The sequence below is a fragment of the Orbicella faveolata genome, unplaced genomic scaffold (assembly GCF_042242905.1).
Source record: "Orbicella faveolata isolate gen_17 unplaced genomic scaffold, um_ofav_v1 contig_47, whole genome shotgun sequence".
NCBI classification, from domain to species: Eukaryota; Metazoa; Cnidaria; class Anthozoa; order Scleractinia; family Merulinidae; genus Orbicella; species Orbicella faveolata.
Window position 1 is genome coordinate 7,544,399 of NW_028301577.1, and position 18,636 is coordinate 7,563,034.

The window sequence follows — 18,636 nt, forward strand, 5'->3', positions numbered from 1 at the left end:
AGAATGTGCAACGTAAAATGAAACTGTCGTTTATAGATGTTCTTAGATTTCGCAAACAGTCGCTACGTCCACGATCGTCACAAAAAATCGAATATCACATGATTTGAGACCAATTTCGATATATTAAAATTCAGCCTAACACAACAGTCCTCAATACGAGGCACCGGGGAATAAACCCCACAAACTCGGTGTTTTTTGGATTCTAAGGTACATTAATTAAACTACGCAACGAGATGTGACCACCATTCCCAGCCTCTCCACACCCTCACAACATGCTCCACGCTACCCGACTCTACCACCATTTTAATCGGCGGAAAAAGGATTGAGAAAAAAACAATGTTTTCTGTCGTTGATCGGTATTCCTTGCAGACACTAATTTACTTCATCTTTAGAATGGTTATCCATAACTGTCACAAACCAAGTTTCTTTGAAGATTTGCATATGTGCAGCTTTTGGGGAACACGAGGCAATTGTTTATCGGAGAGGATAACGATTGCCTTATCTTCTACTTTTATCCAAGCTTCTCCAAGCTTAAACATGAATGATTTTGTACGGTATGTAGTTATAAATAGAGTGGAATTTTCTTACCTTGAAATAAGATCTCTTCTTAAGCTCGTCATATCTGCAACTTTCGAACTCTCAGGGAAAAAACCCAGGAAATTTATAACTGTCGCTCAGAAGCTATTGAATGTAAATACTGGAAGTCACCCAAGACTCATCGGCCAATCAAAGTTTCCGAGAAACTCAAATTTGAAATTTTGCCAAGAAAAAATCAAATTACGTTCACTCTGGAAAGCACAAGAACTGCTGCAGAACGTATGTACCGACTCTGAGGCTCCAAAGAGGGACAAATGGCAGCGAAGCTAAACCCTTTTAATAGTAAAAGTCTTTTTCAAGCCGATTTGACAAGATTATGACCATAAAAGGACTTGAGCAATCCGGGAAAACCCCATTCGTTTTGGGGACTTTCCAAGAAAACCAAGGTGACATTATAACGTTGGCCAATCGAAGGCTCGCGGAATTTTCCGTCAAAAATGAAAATCGCTTCTTCGACTAAACAACCGGCTTCGTCCTCCGGTTCTGACCGGTTCGTGTGTTCTTTGTTATCGGGAACTGATCGGAATCGGGATCATTCTGTTTTCTGCGAGCTTCCATAAACCTTGTAAGGTACTGAGAACTTTCCAAAAGATCGTCCTATTCGTTCAGACATTGTTTGGGTTATCGAGGTCGCTGCGAAGGTTAACTGAATGTAATCTTTCCTGTTCTTCCTTCAGTAGTTACCTATTATTTACGATGGAACCGGATGAAATCCAGATATTCATCAAGGGCATAGAGGGACGGTCGACCACCATAGAGATTCATAAGGTATAATACATGGGCTAAATCAGAGAATAATCGCGAAAATCGACTCAGCGATTAATGAAAATTTTGGCCACTTTTAAATTTTCGCTATCGACACAAAGGGAGATGCAGAAAAGGCTTCCGGCATTTTGAAGTCGTTAGCTTTATTATTGTGAGTCGTACCCATCTCTGTATTCCATGCCAAGCCTGCTTATAGCACCACTAATCGAATGTGCAACGTAAAATGAAACTGTCGTTTATAGATGTTCTTAGATTTCGCAAACAGTCGCTACGTCCACGATCATCACACAAGATCGCATATCACGCGATTTCAGACCAACAGCCTGAAACAATAGACCTCAGTACGAAGCTCTGGGGAATAACTACAGAGTTTGTGGGGTTTTTTCCCCAGAGCCTCATGCTGAGGTCTATTGTGGTAGGCTGAATTTTAACATATCGAAATTGGTCTTTTTTCGGTAGAAAAAATGATATCTAAACCCTGACTGAAAGGTAAGCAATCACTAAAAGTTCCATCTCTCGTCTCAAAACAATATTGAAAAAAAATAATTCATTGCTTTTCGTCCCAATTTTTCTCGAAATCGAGAAATGGATTTTTTTTCTTGCTTACTTCTTTATATGGAAAATGACGTTATCCAGTCACAAGGTAACGAGACCAAAATTAACTTGAACATTTCTTTGATTTAAAATGTTGATACATTGAAGCGATTTTCATTTATTTCTTATTTTTTCGAGATTAACATAAATACAAATGAAATGCAGGCTGCCGAGCCGAAAAAATTGCACAACCTGTCTTTTTGTCTTTATTTTCACACATAATAGGAAGCAACTCCATGAGAAACAAACGTTGAAGAATTCTTGACTTTATTACGTAAATAAATAGGCAAATAAATCAATAAGTACACCGTAGAATTCCGAAAGTAACGGCCCCTCCGAAAATAACGGCTCCCCGAAAGTAACGTTAAGTTTTTTCCTTCCTATTGAACCCCGAAAGCAACGGTCCCCCCGAAAATAGCGGCCCTTTTGAAGAAGTCACTAAAAGAGGAAGTCTCTGTTCTCAACCGCGGGTCATGCGGCCGGATGGAACAGCCTGACCGCAGGACTGAACATTGACTTGAAGAGCTATCTGTGATTTAATTTATTCCGAAATTGACTGAATTTTAGAGTCAAATGATTTACTGTAGGGTAATCAATTGCATTGCGATATAATGCGACCATTACACTTTCGATTCGCTCACAGTACCAACCGGTTTAGGGCCTTTTTCTTGTTTATACGGCTGCTTTGTTTATGTGGGTAGTTAGTAACATACATAAACGGAACGTTTATTTTCTTTTGCTACAAGTCCGCTTTGTCTGAAACGACTGTTACTGTACAAACGTTTTTTAGCCATCCGAAGGTAACGGCTACACGTAAGTAACGGCTACCGGAAAGTAGCGGCCCCTTTTGGCTGCTAAATCCGAAAATAACGGGGGCCGCTACTTTCGGAATTCTACGGTATTCCATAATAAATGTAAGGTACCTGTTTATTCTTCGGGTCAGGATTTCAAGGTGGATCTCCAGCAAGGATAACGAGTTAGGATTCTGAGTGAGGAAATGAATTTGATTTGCAAGACAGTCAGCCTGCGAACATATACCCAGGTGCCACTTGGTTCCACCGAAAATAACGTCTGCGAACCTTTTGTTCAGCACCAAGAATCGCGACCTTTGGGAAGGTCCAACACCAGAAGTCCGCGATTCACGGACTTTCCGTCACTCTGCGCATGCTCAGAGTCAAGTCTGACAAATCTGAGTGGCTGAGAATACCAAACGATTACTCCGCGCATGCTCAGAAAATTGGACCTTCCCAGACGACCCAGAGGCTCAGAGGCCGCGATTCTTAGTGTTGACCAAAAAGAGCGCGGCCTCTGGGGATGAGCGAGAGAGTTGATTTCAGTAACGTCAAAACGTTTGTTTTGTTGTTATCCAGTAAAATTCCCCGATAGAATATGACACTCGCCTACACGCGCGACGCTGCCAGCGGGAACCGGGAACCGGTGATGATTTTAGAATGTGTAATTCGTTCGCATTGAGCGCTGGCGAACTGAAACCGAAAAAGATCTCAACCTCCGAGCTAGGTTTGTTTGGAACCAACTGACGGCCGTAAATACGTCTGCGTTCGCAGGCTAGCTGCTTACGAGGGGAGAAAAGACGATTAATTACGAGAATTTTCGGCTTTCATGGTTCCACATACGAATACAACTGCGGCGTGACTTCAAAAATAACAGATTTTCCAAATCCAGTTGGCAGATTAACAAAAACATCTTTCTTCTTCTCAACAACAAATTTCAGAGCGTTGTTTTGGTGTTCACTGGGAGTTTTAAACCCCAAAACACCGCAAACTTTACTGAATACAGCGTCAACATTATCTAATTACCCACATTGTTGTTGAAGTTTACCCTTGTGACTCGCGTGAATACGTCGCGGTTAATTCTGGGGTTATTTGAGCTAAACTATGATTGGCTTAGAATTCCTACGCTAAAAAAATCGTTTTCTGACACGAGTTCGCAGACATTATTTTTCGGCGGAGACAAGCGATAGCCGGAAATACGTCTGCCTTAGCAGGCTACAAGATAGTGAACGTGCAAGAAAATCTCACTTTCATATGAAAAGTTGTGCACTAAGACTCGTTTTGAAACAGAGGTAAACGCAACTCGGAAATGGCCTAATTTGAAGACGAAAACCGCATACAGCAATGACTGTGGGCATATCACTGGTGTCGTGACCCGAAGAGCGACGACCATTTCAAGCCGCTCCTCCTGTGGATTGAACTTCAAAAGACGCTTAACGCAACACGTGCAATTATTTGATTTTGCACTATATTTTAAAATTGTACGTGAAAAAAGAACTCAATAGCAACCGAAATAACAAGTTAGAAGCTCTAGTTTGGCAAATCTTTCTGCAGTCGCAAAATTTGAATGGGTTCAAACATTTTCCTTCCTCAGTGATATATCCTGTCCGTTCGTAACGTCGCCCAATGTCGGTTTTCTTTCATGCACAGGATGCCACGGTTGGCAGGGTATTTGAGTTGCTGTCAAAAAAGACTAAGATACCAGTGGAAGGGAGTCGTTTGCTTTATGGCGTCAAGGAATTGCAGAGCGATAAATGCCTGTCATACTATGGCATTGAGAAACATTCCACACTGTTTCTTGTTTTCCGATTGCGTGGCGGATCAGAGCAGACCCGGGTGAAAGTACTGGATCACACAGTGGAGCTCAGCGATGCCCCGGATATGATCACGTGGGATGACGATCCCGAAAACAAACGGGTCAAGATGCCTTGCGGGCACGCTATAAGTAAGAGATTCTGACTATATTTGGCTGCCATTGTTTTCAGTTGGGATTTGACCAGTTTGATATCTCGTTCGCAGTTCAAAACTATAGTTTGTGATAGCTTTCCAATTCCACTCCCAATACTTCTAATGGGGCCTTATTTACAGTTGACTAGAGAAACGGTCAAACCTTGACTGGTTTTCTTAAACTCGAAGGTTATTAATTAAATGATAGCTGACACATCTGAATAACTTTTACCAGGCGATCCTTAAAACCCTCTCCTAGATGCGTTAACGGGCGGTGGATAGCCTTAAATGACCTCTTATTTAACTGATAGTGAATGCAAGAAATGCCGAAAACCTGCATTCCGGCCGACCGTCTTTTGACGCAATGTTCATTTTACGTGTCAGCGAACTTACTTACAATACCTTCAATGATCTTAAGCCACAGGGCTTCCATCATTCCACGTGTGAGCGAAGAAAGGCGCTTAAAGGTGGCAGGAGGAAGGTAGAACAACTTTGGCCATTTGAACTCGTATTTTTCGGCAAATGAGCTCAAATAGCGACCCTTAATCAGATTTAATATCTTTGCAGTTTGGATATTTTCAGAACGTTAAACGCTGAATGTTTTTCTTTTAGCTCCAGACTCTCTGACCTTGTATTGTCGAAACATCTTGAACGAAGGCAAATGGCGATTTTTCTGTCCACACATTAGCCAGGACCAGCCACCCAAACATTGTAATACAGAATGGGATTACTTAGATGTTCGACGCCTGGCCGTTTTAACAGATGAAGAAAAAGAGGAGTTTGAAGATAAGATCGCCACGAATCACTTGTTCAAGGCTATGGGCATTCAAGAATGTCCAAAATGCAAGTCAATGGTGGAGCGAAACGACAAAAAAGATATGCAGTTGCGTTGCACTGTATGCAGTAAGAAGGATGGAAAAACATACGAGTTCTGCTGGCACTGCTTGAAGGAGTGGTACAATCGAGACAGCAGGACTCAGTGTGGTAAGACTGTTGTAATATACAAGTGAATACCTTAAAGCCCTACGTTAAAGCCCCCCCCCCCGGATATAAGCCCTTCTATTTGCTAACAAAGATACAATTCCGGATATAAGCCTCCCCCCGGATATAGGCCCATCTAATGTATAAGTGCGTTCCTTTTGCATTTCTTTACAAACATCAAAATTTTTAATCCAAAGTTACAGGCTAATAGGATAATAGCTCCAAATGTAATGGTAGCTTTAATTCTTTTCTCAGATGCGTTTTATCTCGTCGTTCCGAAACATTTTTTTATTCCGCTTATATGCCCTCCCCCCCCCGGATATAAGCTCCCCCGTTTATAAGCCCACCCAAAACCCCTTATGAAGTTATATAAGCCCAGGGCTTTACGGCATATCAAAGATCATATATTTGAACTGCGGGATAAAGATTACAAAATATTAAAGATCATGCATCGCCTTTCGTACGCAAAATATAGGCAGTTTGAACGGGATTCGAACCCAAGGTCTCTGTAATAACTCTTCCAACTGTCGGAGCTATCAAGCCAACTGTCGGGAAGGTGGTCACGTTGTGAGCTTGTAATATACCCGTAGATGATGACGAAATACAAGTGCATATGTGAAAGAGTATATATTTAAACTCCGGGAGAAAGATTTAAGATTTAACTTTGGTGCCAGTACGGCCTTATGTCCTATGTGCAGCCGGGACGGTGAGTGAGTGAGTGGGTTGGCCATGCACCAGTAGCTAGGTTCAGACGCGAGTGCTTACCTATAAGCAAACCCCAGCCTGCGTTCGAGCCTTGGCATGGCTGCCACAGGTCAGGAAATGATCAGGGAAAACAATTCTTCAAGGTCAGGGAATTTTACTTTAAGTCAGGGGAAAATTGACATTTTGAGGAGAAGTCGGCGAAAATTGAAATAATTTAACACGGCTGATTAATATCATGAGATCTGGACGAATCATTTGGGGTCACTGTGATCTCAATGATATTTTTTCTATCATGAAGAAGAAAATTGTTTTTGAAAACTTACGAGTCTTTATGAATGGGCGGAAAGAACAGCTGTAAGTTGAGGCCAGAAGCCGCTACTAGATCTGACATTTTGTATTTATTTGATCAGGGAAATTTGATTTTAATCAGGGAAAAGTCATCAAAAAGTCAGGGAATTTTGAAAAGTGAGGTCTGTGGCAACCATGCTTAGGCTGGGCGCTAGTGTCCAGGTGTCTAGTTTCATTGGCGTGAAGTTACAAAGAGCACCATCTACTCCCTACTCCACCCCGGATAGGATGCCAGTAGTGTAGGGCTTCCTCACCCTTCCCTCCTCCCCCAGAAGCGATATGTGAAGACTATACAGGCTTGTAACCAGACCGAAACAGGTGCTGAACCACAGAATAAAAATAAGGAAATGGAGATATATTTGAATTGCTTTATACCCTATCTTTCGAATTTGGTAGCCCCATACTTGGAACTTCGCATATTACGCGCCTCTGAAGACCCGTTGTCTTGAACAGTTCTATTTCCTACGAAGACTGAGTATATATGAAACTGGACAGTATAGTATTGATTGTTTTAGAATAATTTTCAGGGATGAACGTAATTAAGAACAACAAAATATATAGGGAGCCAGTACCTGAAAAAAGTGCACGCGGCGACACTCATCAAATTCTGCAACTAGATCAGTTCAAAAACCAAATCTAATTAAATACACATAAAAATGAAACACCAAATGGAAAATTAAAGAGATATTTCAGGTACCTTTGAGCGAAAACATGTAGATGTATTACGATGAACAGTAGATAACTGCCCCGCCGGTTCATTCTCAGCCAATTTAAATGAAATTAAATGATAATTTACATTACTGTTCTGACTAACCGCTTTGTTGCTCAAAATTCTTTATTCAAACGTTGCATTTTCATATGCTATCCGTACTGAAAGATGGCTATTTTCTGTGTTCCGGCCTCTAAGTTTTAAGCTCTTCTGTTTACTCTCTATACTAGGAAACGCTGACTGTTCCGGTGAAGACAAACGTCTCAAGACTCTACGTGAGTGCCCCACTAAGAAAATTGGTGGAGTTGAGGGATGCCCCATCTACCGAGCATGCGTATTTTGCGGCTCGCTGATTGAGCACACGGAAGCTTGTAAGCACATGCACTGCAGATGCGGCAAGGATTTCTGCTTTGTCTGCTTGAAGCCTAGGGACAGCAGTGGTTGGAAGTGTGGAGGGTCCAGTGATTCCTGCCCTGTGGCACCTGTGCAGACCATGATTCCTGGAGTCTAAGAGAGTCCAAAAACAATCCTGTACCCACTGCCTTAATTGCCTTCAACGCGCGTTTGAACTTGGGTAGCCGTACGTGAGAAGAGAATGCCAATTTTTAAAAGTAACAAGGTTGAAACCTAAATAATCCTGTGTAAGTGCTAATCTTGCGAACGCTGACGGTATATTTCTGGGAATTAGGCTAATAACTATCAATTAACAGTATCTTTTATGTTTTTCACTTGCACACTGAGGGGATGATTGAGAAAACAAGATAAACTAGGGGAAATTTTTTTTCCTAGACGCGGTATTTTTGAGTCATTTAATTGTTAGCAGTTGATCAATTATGATTGTAATTTTTTTTTTGTCGGGTGGCGTAGGTTAGATGCATGTTTAATATTAAGCTTAACTTTAAAGTCTTCAAAAGAAGATGTTTTGTATTTGTTTTGTTTATCCCGAGAATTAATTATAATTATCTGGCAGACGAATGTAAATAAATGCCATTCTATCCGGGAAGTAGTCCACTGTTTAGCCGAGCGATTTTCCGTCAACTTTCTTCTTAGGGCCTTCTCTACGCTCTGCGAAAGTTGCAGACTAGGCTCCGGTTGTTCGAAGGCTGGATAACACTAACCACCGGATAAACTGCTGTCCAGTGCATAAGTGTTAACGAAACAAACTATGCTATCCACTGGAAAGTGATTTATCCGGTGGATAGCCAGGATAGCGTTATCCACCTTTCAAACAACTTGGGCCAGACTGAAGGTCACTTATGACCTTAACTTTATAAACAGCGCTGCCTTCTGAGCCACCATGAATCAGGAACTCCGGTATTGAACAGCTGTTAATAAAAGTACTAGCCTGAGTATCAAGCTTTTCTACCTTCTCCCCTTGCCTTCGAAGGCCCGATACTCAGGTTACATTAATGGAGTTAATCCCGGGGGGGGGGGGGGACTCCCATATGGAGTGGACGGGGATGCTCGTCAGAAATTTTGAATTTAACCCCTAAAAGAGACCAATCTGGGCGTGGCCGAAGCTTATGCAGACCCCTAAAAGAGACCAGTTTATAAAACAGACAAATAAAAAGTACAGTGACATTTAATGATGGCGAATTTGTTTATATGAATTGAGTAAATATAAAGAATCAAAATTCTTTCTGTTTTGTTATTTCTTCGTGTGCAACCCTTAACGAGACCTTGACGGCTAAAAATAATGACATTTTGCCCAGAACACCCTAAGCGAGACCAAAATCCGAAATTTACACCCCTAAGCGAGACGACGAGCATCCCCGTCCATTCCATATGGGAGTCCCCCCCTCGGGGAGTTAATCTTGTTCAGGTCGCCCCAGTTGTAACCTACTAGTAGTTAACTTTTTAATTACCTGGAGGCTCTTCTGCCTATTTCGATAGGGCTGATTTTCGATTACCATATGATCGTCGTATTGGACTACTGTGTGTAACACGACTCTCGTGTGTTCTCCAAAAACAAATCACAATCGCAACGCGGATTGACGGACGGACTGTGAGTGAGTGAGAACTTTATTAAAGTGTCAAAAACCTTATAACCTGGGAATAAAAACACCATACTAATTAGGTTGAGACTACCTGCCTCACTGAACTGACTCTCTGGCATGCATGCAGGCAGGCAGGCAGGCAGGGAGACAGACAGACAGACAGATAGACAGAAAGACAGACGGAACGACAGACAGACAGAAAGATAGACAGAAAGGCAGACAAAAAGACACAGACAGAACGACAGACGAACAGAAAGATAGAGAGACAGAGAGACAGAACAAAAGAAAGACAGACAGAGGAAAAGACTGACAGACAGACAGATTGACTGATGGATTGATTAGATTGAATAATAACAGTTCAATACTTCAAGTCCATATTTCGTACTTTTATTAACTGACCTAACATTTAACAATTTATTCCAGTTTCCAAACTCAACGGTTTCATACCAGCACTTCCTCTAATCTCACTTGTCGTGATTCTACCATCCGATACAACAACCGTGACTTCCACAAGGTAAGGTAAGTAAAGATTGATCACGGAACTAAGAGAGCACGCTGAGTCTGCATGCATTCTTATCACCTCCAGATTCACATACACTTCCATCATTTTAGAATTACAGCATTTGAAAAATGACGTTTACAATAAACTAGCTAGACGAGCTGCTTCTTTCGACATGTCTTCCTCACTTCTAAATCCCTTGTGCCTGTTGGAACTTTCTTGCTCAATCTGCTGTTTGTCGTGTTCATCGAGCGCTTTGTAGACATCATCGTTGTGTTCAAAATCACCTTTCTTTCTTGGCAATACATGAACGTGCACATGTTCAACTGTCTGTCCTGCTTCAGGTCCGTCTTGGATCGCTATCGAAAGAGAAGTAGCGCCGTATTCCTTCTCAATAAGTCGCGCGATCTTTTGCGTGCTCGTAAACAGGTCCGCAACTTCTTCCTCTGTTAAGTCACAAAATCTCTTAACAACGCGAATGGGAGACACCAGGACATGTCCTGGGAGGACTGGTTTTCTATTTACAAATGCTATGGACAATCTGGAGCGGAAAAACACCACAGAAGGCTGAAGAAGAATTCGTCCAAAACTGAAAGTCTTAGCCGCCATATTGAAAATGATGACGTAGCTACTATGGTGAACTTCCGCTGTCTGATATGCGGGCGTTGATAAACACATGGAACAAAATGGCGGCCACCACAACACAGGATGTGCCAAACAAACCAAAAAATATTCCTCGTGGAAAACCGAAATCCGGAAGGGTTTGGAAAAGCGAGAAGAAAAGGTTAGTTTTTCTTGAAGGGAGATGTCCTTTTAAGGTGAACAATAATTTTTGGAAACCAAAAATAACAGTAACATGTTGATTTTTGTAAGTATGAAAACTTTAAATTACGTAGCTGTGGGTAGCGAAGTACACACGTGTAACGTCATCGAAGAAAATAGTTTTATTCCCATAAAAGGTGTAAAATTGTATTTCGATACATGGCCGGTTTTGACTTAATATAAAATCCTCTAGTGTTAAGTTGCTGTAAAAGGCAAAGGTTCATGTAACAGGCTACTAGAGGAAAAGGATAAAAATGGAAGCTAACAAAAGTGAAACAAATTCGCAGCAGTCACAATCAAACACAGTCCACAAAAAAGAGTTTGATCTCTGGTTTTGGCTCTGGAAATCATTGTAATATATATATTTTCTTTAGCCAAGAGCTCCTGGGCCAGGTTGTCCAAAGCCCGATTAAGCTAACCCAGGATAAGCGAGAATTTTGATTTGACATTTGTAACTTTGTGGTGAGGTCCTCTGTTTATAGTGTTTGGCCTTCTGTTTTGAGTTTGAATAAATTCAAACTACACAAAGCAAAAGCAGTGAAAAACATTTGTACAGAAGAAAAAATTATACTTCAATTAACTTTTAATCCTGGGTTAGTGTTAACTAGCTCCTGCAAACAACCCGGCTCTGATTAAAACAAGTTAACCTGACGTGAGTCCGTAATCCAATTGTGACCATAACATGGATGTCCAATATCAAAGAAGTACACTATAAACCAAGGATGTATATCTCTGTCAACCTACTAACTGGAGTGTGGCTGCCATCTTGGGCGACTCCACCACCACTGCCACAGCCGTTGTCATTGTTTTCATGTATACATGCCCATAAGCAATACTGCTGGCCATGATAACCATGAGAAAATTAATTCATGGGTTTCCTTTTCTTTCCTATATGAGTATAGAGCTCCACTAATATCAAGCTTGCATAAAATATTCTGGTCAGCAGATTGTTATTGTTATCCTTGATTAGTTTCTAAAATATAACTTTCTATAATGTATAATTTTAGATAATATGCCAAGGTGCTATTTATATATATACCAACATTTATTAACAACACACACATATGTAATTAGTTTAAAATATGTGGATTAAACAAAACTTTCAATGATATTGTCAAGGGCTGGGTATGCCTGCGGACAAATTTAAGGATCTAGTAGAAGTTACCATATATGGTCATGTCATGTCTCCTCCCTCATTTTAGTTGCCTTCATTACCTGACTCAATCAAATGCAGTCCACTGTAAAATTTTGACTGGGATGGATTACTGAACTAAGGCCAATAAATCTATTGCACCCCACGTTTCTCTTTCAACATGTCCTTCCATCCACAAACTTAACAACATACTGTAAATAACTGAATAAGTCCCCCTCCTGATCCAAATGAGCCTCCCTCTCAGATAAGCCCTGATCTGCAGGGTTAATATTTTTTGAGTAAGCTCCACAGCCCAAATAAGCTCCCATTTCCTTGCTTTTATTGTCTTTATCAACACTGCATGATAGGTAATTTACACTTAATATGCACAATCTTTATCAATCAATACTATATCAACAAAATAATGTGTCAAAGATATACTGCCCAGGTGATTGTTTCATCTGAATAACATCTTTGCTTTTCCCATCTCCAACTTAAAACAGCATGTGAGACAACTTTGGTGGTCTCTTATTTATGGTAACTCTGCTTTTAGGATATCAGTACAGATAACAAATGATACATATTAGCTGTCTCATTTATCTCCAATTTTGGAATATCATCAAATCAAATCAAATCATCATCATTTATTTGCCATAACAAAAGGGAAATATATTACCAACAAATAAAACAAGCTCCTGCCTGCTCAAATAAGCTCCCCTTCCCCCTTGGAATAAACTCCATCTATAACGTTCCATTCTTGTGTGCTGGTACCCAGGAACTGAGAACGAAGACCGAACAATTCACTAAAAACAGCTAACCCATGACTCCTAAACAAAGAAAATACAATGGTTATTCCCTTGCTTTCTAATACTTGTGGACACAGCCATCTGCAGGCCTAGGTCAATTTTGGAATAAGCCTCTTGGAGGCTTATTCAGCCATTTACAGCCACTTCATTAGGTTATCCACACATTTTCTTTATATTGCAAGCTTCTGTGGACCTGTTTTAAATATCTTCTCTAAAGAAATCATTTCTAACTGACAATACCAAATGTTGAAAGCAGATTTTGAAGTTTGTATGAAACAGTTCAAAGTACTGGTGAAATAAAACTGAAGATGTAATTTTACATGTGCTGTGCAATTTGTTGAAACTTTGAAATATGTTTTCTCAAGTTCCCATGGGAAATTGTTTTTGTGTTATTTCAGGCAACTGTTTATATATCTTTAGGTTTTTAGGAAATGCAAAAAGGACTGTACATTCAGGGCTGTCATTACACCTGTAGCCTTGATCTTCACATCCGTAACAAACTTGTTATTTTTGAGTACCTCATGGAAGACTTGTATTAACTACAAACAAGTTCACCTGTAGCATGCATGCAAGCTCAGCAATAACAGGTGCTATGGGTTACGGCCCTTACTGACAGCTCTGTTAACATAGTATACTTAAAATTATTCTGGTACAAGATTTTTGTCCACTAAAGACTGAAATTACTTTATTTAATATCAAATTTCTTCTTAATTTCTTTATTATAGACTTCACGTTTATCTTGTATTCTTGTGAGTTACACCAGACTAACAAGTTGACTGTAATTGTTTTGATAAATACATGTAACTCTAACCAATTTATAACAGCAAAATTCTGAGCATGTTCATGGCAAACTGTATAATTTACACTCTTTTGTATTTATTGCAATACTTGATGCTGTCGACAGTGATTACTGTTCATCCTAGCTAATTTCACCAGCTGAGGGAGAGCTTACCACCCTTATGAAATTTCAAAGGCCTGGAAAAGCCAGCCTGGCTTGTTACAAGTCACCTTTAAGTTTTTCTTAGCTACTTCCCTGTGGGGGCACAATGGCCTCATGGTTAGTGCACTCATCTCTGGATAGAGTGGTCTGGGTTCAGGCCCTGCAAGGGGATTTTGTGTTGTGTTCTTGGGCAAGACACTTAACTCTCACAGTGCCTCTCTCCACCCAGGTGTATAAATGGGTACCGGCGAACTTAATGCTGGGGGTAACTCTGTGATGGACTAACATCCCATCAAGGGGGAGCTGAAGTACTCCTAGTCGCTTCATACTACAGAAACCAGGATAAGCTTCGGCCTGATGGGCGGGTGACTTGTATGCAGACTTTATCTTCTCTGTGCCAAGGCCAAACATCATGCAATAATTGAAGAATTGTATGGCTTAACTTAATATTTACTATCTTTTGTCTTTTTTACTTACTAACATTTCTTTTATCATAGAAAGTCAGCAGTTATTGGTGTACAACCACTACATACATCCTGGAACAGGAAACAGAAGACCAGAATGGAACAGAAATTAATGAAAGTTTATGAAAAAGAGCTCAAAGATGAAGCAAAGAAACAGAAAGAGGTGAGTCACTCCCACAGTGCCTCTCTCCACCCAGGTGTACTAATGCATACCAACAAATTTAATGCTGGGGGCTAACCAAGTGATGGACTAGCATCCAATCCAGGGGGGAGTAGAAATATTCCTTGTGGTTTTATGCCACAGAGACTGGTGATAAACACTAACCTGATGGGCCACTTGGCTTATATGTAGATTTTACCTATATCAGGGACCCAAGTGGCATATTTTTCCATATCCTCACTAATGAGGATTTGACAGCTGTGTGTGCAAACAATCAGTTTGTCTAAATAATAAAAAGAAAATTACATGGTGGCTTGAAGATATGAATTTTATTTTCTCATCTTAGAAACAATATTTTACTCCCTTGCTGGCTCGTTCGTTAAATATTGTTTTTACTACTTAAAAATAGAATTCATATCCAGGTGCTGCCATGTTATTTCCACTATATCTTATATACAATGAGGTCAGTATTGAAAGGATATTATTATCACTATGTTGGGCATTGTGGCGCATTTTGCGGGCTAAAATGGAGAATTTGGCAGGCTAAAATGTATTTTAGCTACTGAAATAAACCAATGAAAAGTGAGAATCAAACAATCATATGATGTAGGCAGCCAATCAAAATAAAAAAGCCATTGCAATGTTCACGGGCTCCGTTCGCTCTGCTTTCGTTGGTGAAAGAAATTACGGTGCCATTCTCAATGAACAAAGCTTGACATCCTACGTAATGGATTGCTCAGCCTTACAGAAACGTGCTGGTTTGGACATTCTTAGTTGCCTGTTTCTTTAAAGAGAAGCTTCTAATGTCAATACCATCTATATTGGCTCCATGGCCGGTGGCGAAGTGCATGTAAGTTTTGCGACTTCAAGCCAAATACACTCAGTTCAACCAATTGAGCTTATGCCAAACTGTCAGTTTAGCAATTGTACAATTAATTTCGACACTTACAAATAAGCTTTATCGAACTTTCCTTTCATGTCTTTTACAAATTTTGAAAACTCAAATGGCTAGATTTTGTAATTTCTAGCCAGCTTCGCTTGATATATTGTGTATTTTCATTGAGGGAAAATAAAAGCCATCAAACTTGTAAATGCTCGTGTGATTGTTCAGACTGTTTTGTTGTCTTTTTTTCAGTTTTGAGTTTCCCAATGCTCTCCAAAGTGATAACAATAGTAATAGAGTTTATGTTCTTGAGCATAAATATGTTTTGGTCCATCTCAGAGCTTGTTTTAGCCCTCACCTAGCAGCTCAGGCTAAAATGAGTCTGAGTCGGGCCCAAAACATATTTATTTCTCCAAACATAAACTCTACTGTTTTATTAGCCCAACTTTATTGTTTTTATTAGGTCTTACCACACCAATAGCACATTCAGGGGTTTCATTAAGGGCTAGGCACTGGGCAAATTGACAAGCTGTGAGGACGATTTTGCCCACCTGGTTTGACCATCTAGAGAAAAGTTCATCTTATAAACTAGTTCAGTTCAAAACATTTTGCCCACCAGTTGCCTGCCTGCCGAGAATGCAATGAAACTGTCCCTGACATTACAAGATATAACAGAAGAAACAGAATTCTATATTGTCAGTCTAATACATGAGTCATGTGATTTTACAAGTATTGGACTGACTAAAGTTTCATCAGCTCTTTTTCAAAGTTGAATCAATATTGAATCTCTTCTTAATCAATCTTGCCCACGGCCATAGTGGAAGAATATTTTTATAGTATTTTCAGTATGAACCTTGCTGTTTTTATTCCAGTCTGCTAAGACCAAGTGGTGAATATTTTCCAGTACAGACCTAATGAATAGTTCATGAGATGAATGTATCAATACAAATAATTATTGTGTCACTGTTCTATTCTCTTATGTTGGTTGTAAACTATTTTTAATTTTTCAGGAAGAACGAAAAAGAATAGAGGAAAGAAGAAAAAGAAGAGAGGAAAATGAAAAGAAATCTCAAGTTGTTCAAGTGGTATGTCAGGAGTAATAATAATAATCAACTTTATTTATTGAGGGTAGCACACAACAGTATATAATCACTGAAAACCCCGTGGCCCTGGAGTGTATTTCATTTTTTTCCTCTGTCTGTAGGTTTCATCTGTTTGTGCTCTCCAGCTTCTTTCCAGTTTTCATATTGCAATTCTTGCTTTCTCTGTTATTGAACTAGAAAGATTATAGACCCTGGCTATAGGGGGGAGGGGTGTGAACTCTTATTAATGTTTAATTTTTGCTAAAAATTGGGAGACTCAAAAAAATTTTCTGGGAAACTAGAAAATTATATTATTTCAAGGAAAAAGAATTGAGGTCATAATTAGACAGAAAGGAAGTGAAAAATGGCCAGAGTGCTTATGGAATGACTTTCTTCACTATATGGTGCTACTCAAACAATGTTTTCCTATTTGAAGGGATTTAGTAATGGTAAGAGAACCAAGTGGAGTACAATTCAGGGAGTAATCAGGCACGTAATTTCAAAATTGGACGAGTGTACAGCACAAAGCCAATGTGAAATAGCGAGTGTGATGACTCCATGAACTGTATGACACAAGTTCCAATTACTAATTAATAGTATCAATCACAAATTTCAAGATTATTAAGAGCTTCTTTTGAGCGAAAAGTCAGTAGAGTTTTCTATAAGTTGTAAAAATGTAGGAGACACTAAGAAGGAAGCCATTAAAGCTCATGGAGTAGGTTACCGTATCCAATATTACAGGTATCCAGTTACAAAAAGTTAAAATATGGATACGTGTAATTGGACACCCACTTGATTGTGCACCTATTACGAGACCAGTAGGTGCACAGAGAACCAATCACGATCAAAAACTTTGTTATAAATACAAGTTATTAAAGAAGGAACTGCAGGCAGTTTAGCTGGTATAAAACTGAACCATATGCTAACATTCATTTTCAAAGCATGCCTAATATCCACATTTTATTTTTGCTTTGCAGATAAAAAACACAGCTAAGATTAAAAGGATGAAGAAGAAACAGCTTCGGAAGATTCAAACGCAATAACTTAATTAATAGTTATATTAACAGTCTCTTTGTATTCTAGTCAATGTCCTAGCCTGTGAACAGGCTCTGTAGTCGAGGATGGGGTGAAAAGAAAGAGGGAAGAAAAAGGATGGAAGAGAGAGAGGAGGGGAGAGGCCACAACCCCCATCCGATTTCCCCCTCAGCCACTTCACTCTCAGCCAGGTCCTTCTCGGTCCTTCCTGTCACAGTCAGACCCTTCCAGCTGGAGCCTGTTCACAGGTATCAATGTCCCTGAGTTGAAATCTAGGAGACAAGAGATGAGGAGTTGCAAAAGAAGCAATGATAAGACTCCTAAATGTGAACCCTGAAATGCCTCAACTTTTTCAAAACCCTTATCTTATGTATGACAAGGACATGAAGCAATAAAATACTTATTAGAACACAACCGGAGACAATGGATGTGGAGTTGCAAAAGAAGCAATGATAAGACTCCTACATGTGAACCTTGAAAGGCCTGTACTTTTTCAAAACCCTTATCTTATTGAGTATGACAGGGACATGAAGCAATATAATACTTATTAGAACACAACTGGAGATGAGATGAGGAGTTGCAAAAGAAGCAATGACAAGACTCCTAACTCTGAACCTTGAAATGCCTCTACTTTTTCAAAACCCTTATCTAATTAAGTATGACAAGAACATGAAGCAATAAAATACTTATTAGAACACACCAAAGACCAATGCACTGTTTTAATCCTGTAATTAGCTGCCCAATAAATATGGTGTCCAATACCGGTATGTCTAGACTGATTTGATAATCTCAACTAATCTCAATTTTTATTTTATATTTTTGTTCCTCTGGTACAAATATTAAATATTTGTTGTTTAAGAGCGGTTTTCAATTGAGTGTCGTAAAACCAAAACCAAACCAATTACTTACCAATAAGACTACTCAGCCAATCTCAAACCGTAGTAAAACCAAAACTAAAACCAAAGTAATTGTTTAATTACTTTCGACACTCGATTGAAAACCGCTCTAACATCAAACATTTGTCTTACAGACATTTTCTTTTCTCAATGATTAATTTTATATATGAAGCACTCCAATTGAATCAATGAAAATATTTCAGATTAAAACCTAGGGATCAAATATAAAAGTGACAAAATTAATAGCCAAATTAAAAAAAACGTTAAGTCAGAAAAAAATCAAAAACACAACTGCCCTTTAATTGCTATGCTAGAATCAGTAGAAGATTGTTGCTTTCTGATCATGTCCTGTAATGCTTTCTCTGAAGTTCTTTCATTTTTTAGTTTTCTCATAGATTAGGAAGTTCTGGCCAATTTTGACTCTAGAGGATGAAAAGGGAAGCAAACATCGATTTAAAAAACATACTGTTAGTTAATGTGTAC

At 39.5% G+C, this 18,636-nt stretch overlaps 3 protein-coding genes across 4 annotated transcripts; 2 read left to right on the forward strand and 1 right to left on the reverse strand.

The window, feature by feature from the left end:
- Positions 1-1,044: 1,044 nt before the first annotated feature.
- Positions 1,045-8,440, forward strand: LOC110047256 (uncharacterized). Of its 2 annotated transcripts, none has more exons than XM_020753002.2 (5): positions 1,045-1,167; positions 1,275-1,365; positions 4,398-4,692; positions 5,307-5,678; positions 7,668-8,440. In XM_020753002.2, the coding sequence occupies exons 2-5, from the start codon at positions 1,294-1,296 to the stop codon at positions 7,946-7,948; spliced, it is 1,020 nt and encodes a 339-aa protein (XP_020608661.2). In that variant the 5' UTR covers positions 1,045-1,167; positions 1,275-1,293; the 3' UTR covers positions 7,949-8,440. The 2 variants fall into 2 exon arrangements, with proteins under 2 accessions (XP_020608661.2, XP_020608663.2); XM_020753004.2 differs by having other exon boundaries at positions 1,278-1,365.
- Positions 8,441-9,799: 1,359 nt separating this feature from the next.
- On the reverse strand, positions 9,800-10,611 carry LOC110047247 (bis(5'-adenosyl)-triphosphatase-like). The gene has a single exon (XM_020752992.2). The coding sequence runs from the start codon at positions 10,609-10,611 to the stop codon at positions 10,072-10,074; it is 540 nt and encodes a 179-aa protein (XP_020608651.1). The 3' UTR covers positions 9,800-10,071.
- On the forward strand, positions 10,590-18,021 carry LOC110047248 (coiled-coil domain-containing protein 86-like). Its single transcript, XM_020752994.2, has 4 exons — positions 10,590-10,717; positions 14,131-14,260; positions 16,151-16,225; positions 17,200-18,021. The coding sequence occupies exons 1-4, from the start codon at positions 10,590-10,592 to the stop codon at positions 17,263-17,265; spliced, it is 399 nt and encodes a 132-aa protein (XP_020608653.1). The 3' UTR covers positions 17,266-18,021.
- The last annotated feature ends 615 nt before the right edge of the window (positions 18,022-18,636 follow it).

What these genes read in the sequence shown, in the direction of transcription:
- LOC110047256 (XM_020753002.2), top strand. Translation starts at nt 1,294, where the DNA reads ATGGAACCGGATGAAATCCAGATATTCATCAAGGGCATAGAGGGACGG. An exon ending in CCACCATAGAGATTCATAAG is followed by an intron (nt 1,366 to 4,397) that starts GTATAATACATG and finishes TTTCATGCACAG; the next exon opens with GATGCCACGGTTGGCAGGGT. An exon ending in AGACAGCAGGACTCAGTGTG is followed by an intron (nt 5,679 to 7,667) that starts GTAAGACTGTTG and finishes TCTCTATACTAG; the next exon opens with GAAACGCTGACTGTTCCGGT.
- LOC110047247 (XM_020752992.2), bottom strand. Translation starts at nt 10,611, where the DNA reads ATGTGTTTATCAACGCCCGCATATCAGACAGCGGAAGTTCACCATAGT.
- LOC110047248 (XM_020752994.2), top strand. Translation starts at nt 10,590, where the DNA reads ATGCGGGCGTTGATAAACACATGGAACAAAATGGCGGCCACCACAACA. An exon ending in AAGCAAAGAAACAGAAAGAG is followed by an intron (nt 14,261 to 16,150) that starts GTGAGTCACTCC and finishes TTAATTTTTCAG; the next exon opens with GAAGAACGAAAAAGAATAGA. An exon ending in AATCTCAAGTTGTTCAAGTG is followed by an intron (nt 16,226 to 17,199) that starts GTATGTCAGGAG and finishes TTTGCTTTGCAG; the next exon opens with ATAAAAAACACAGCTAAGAT.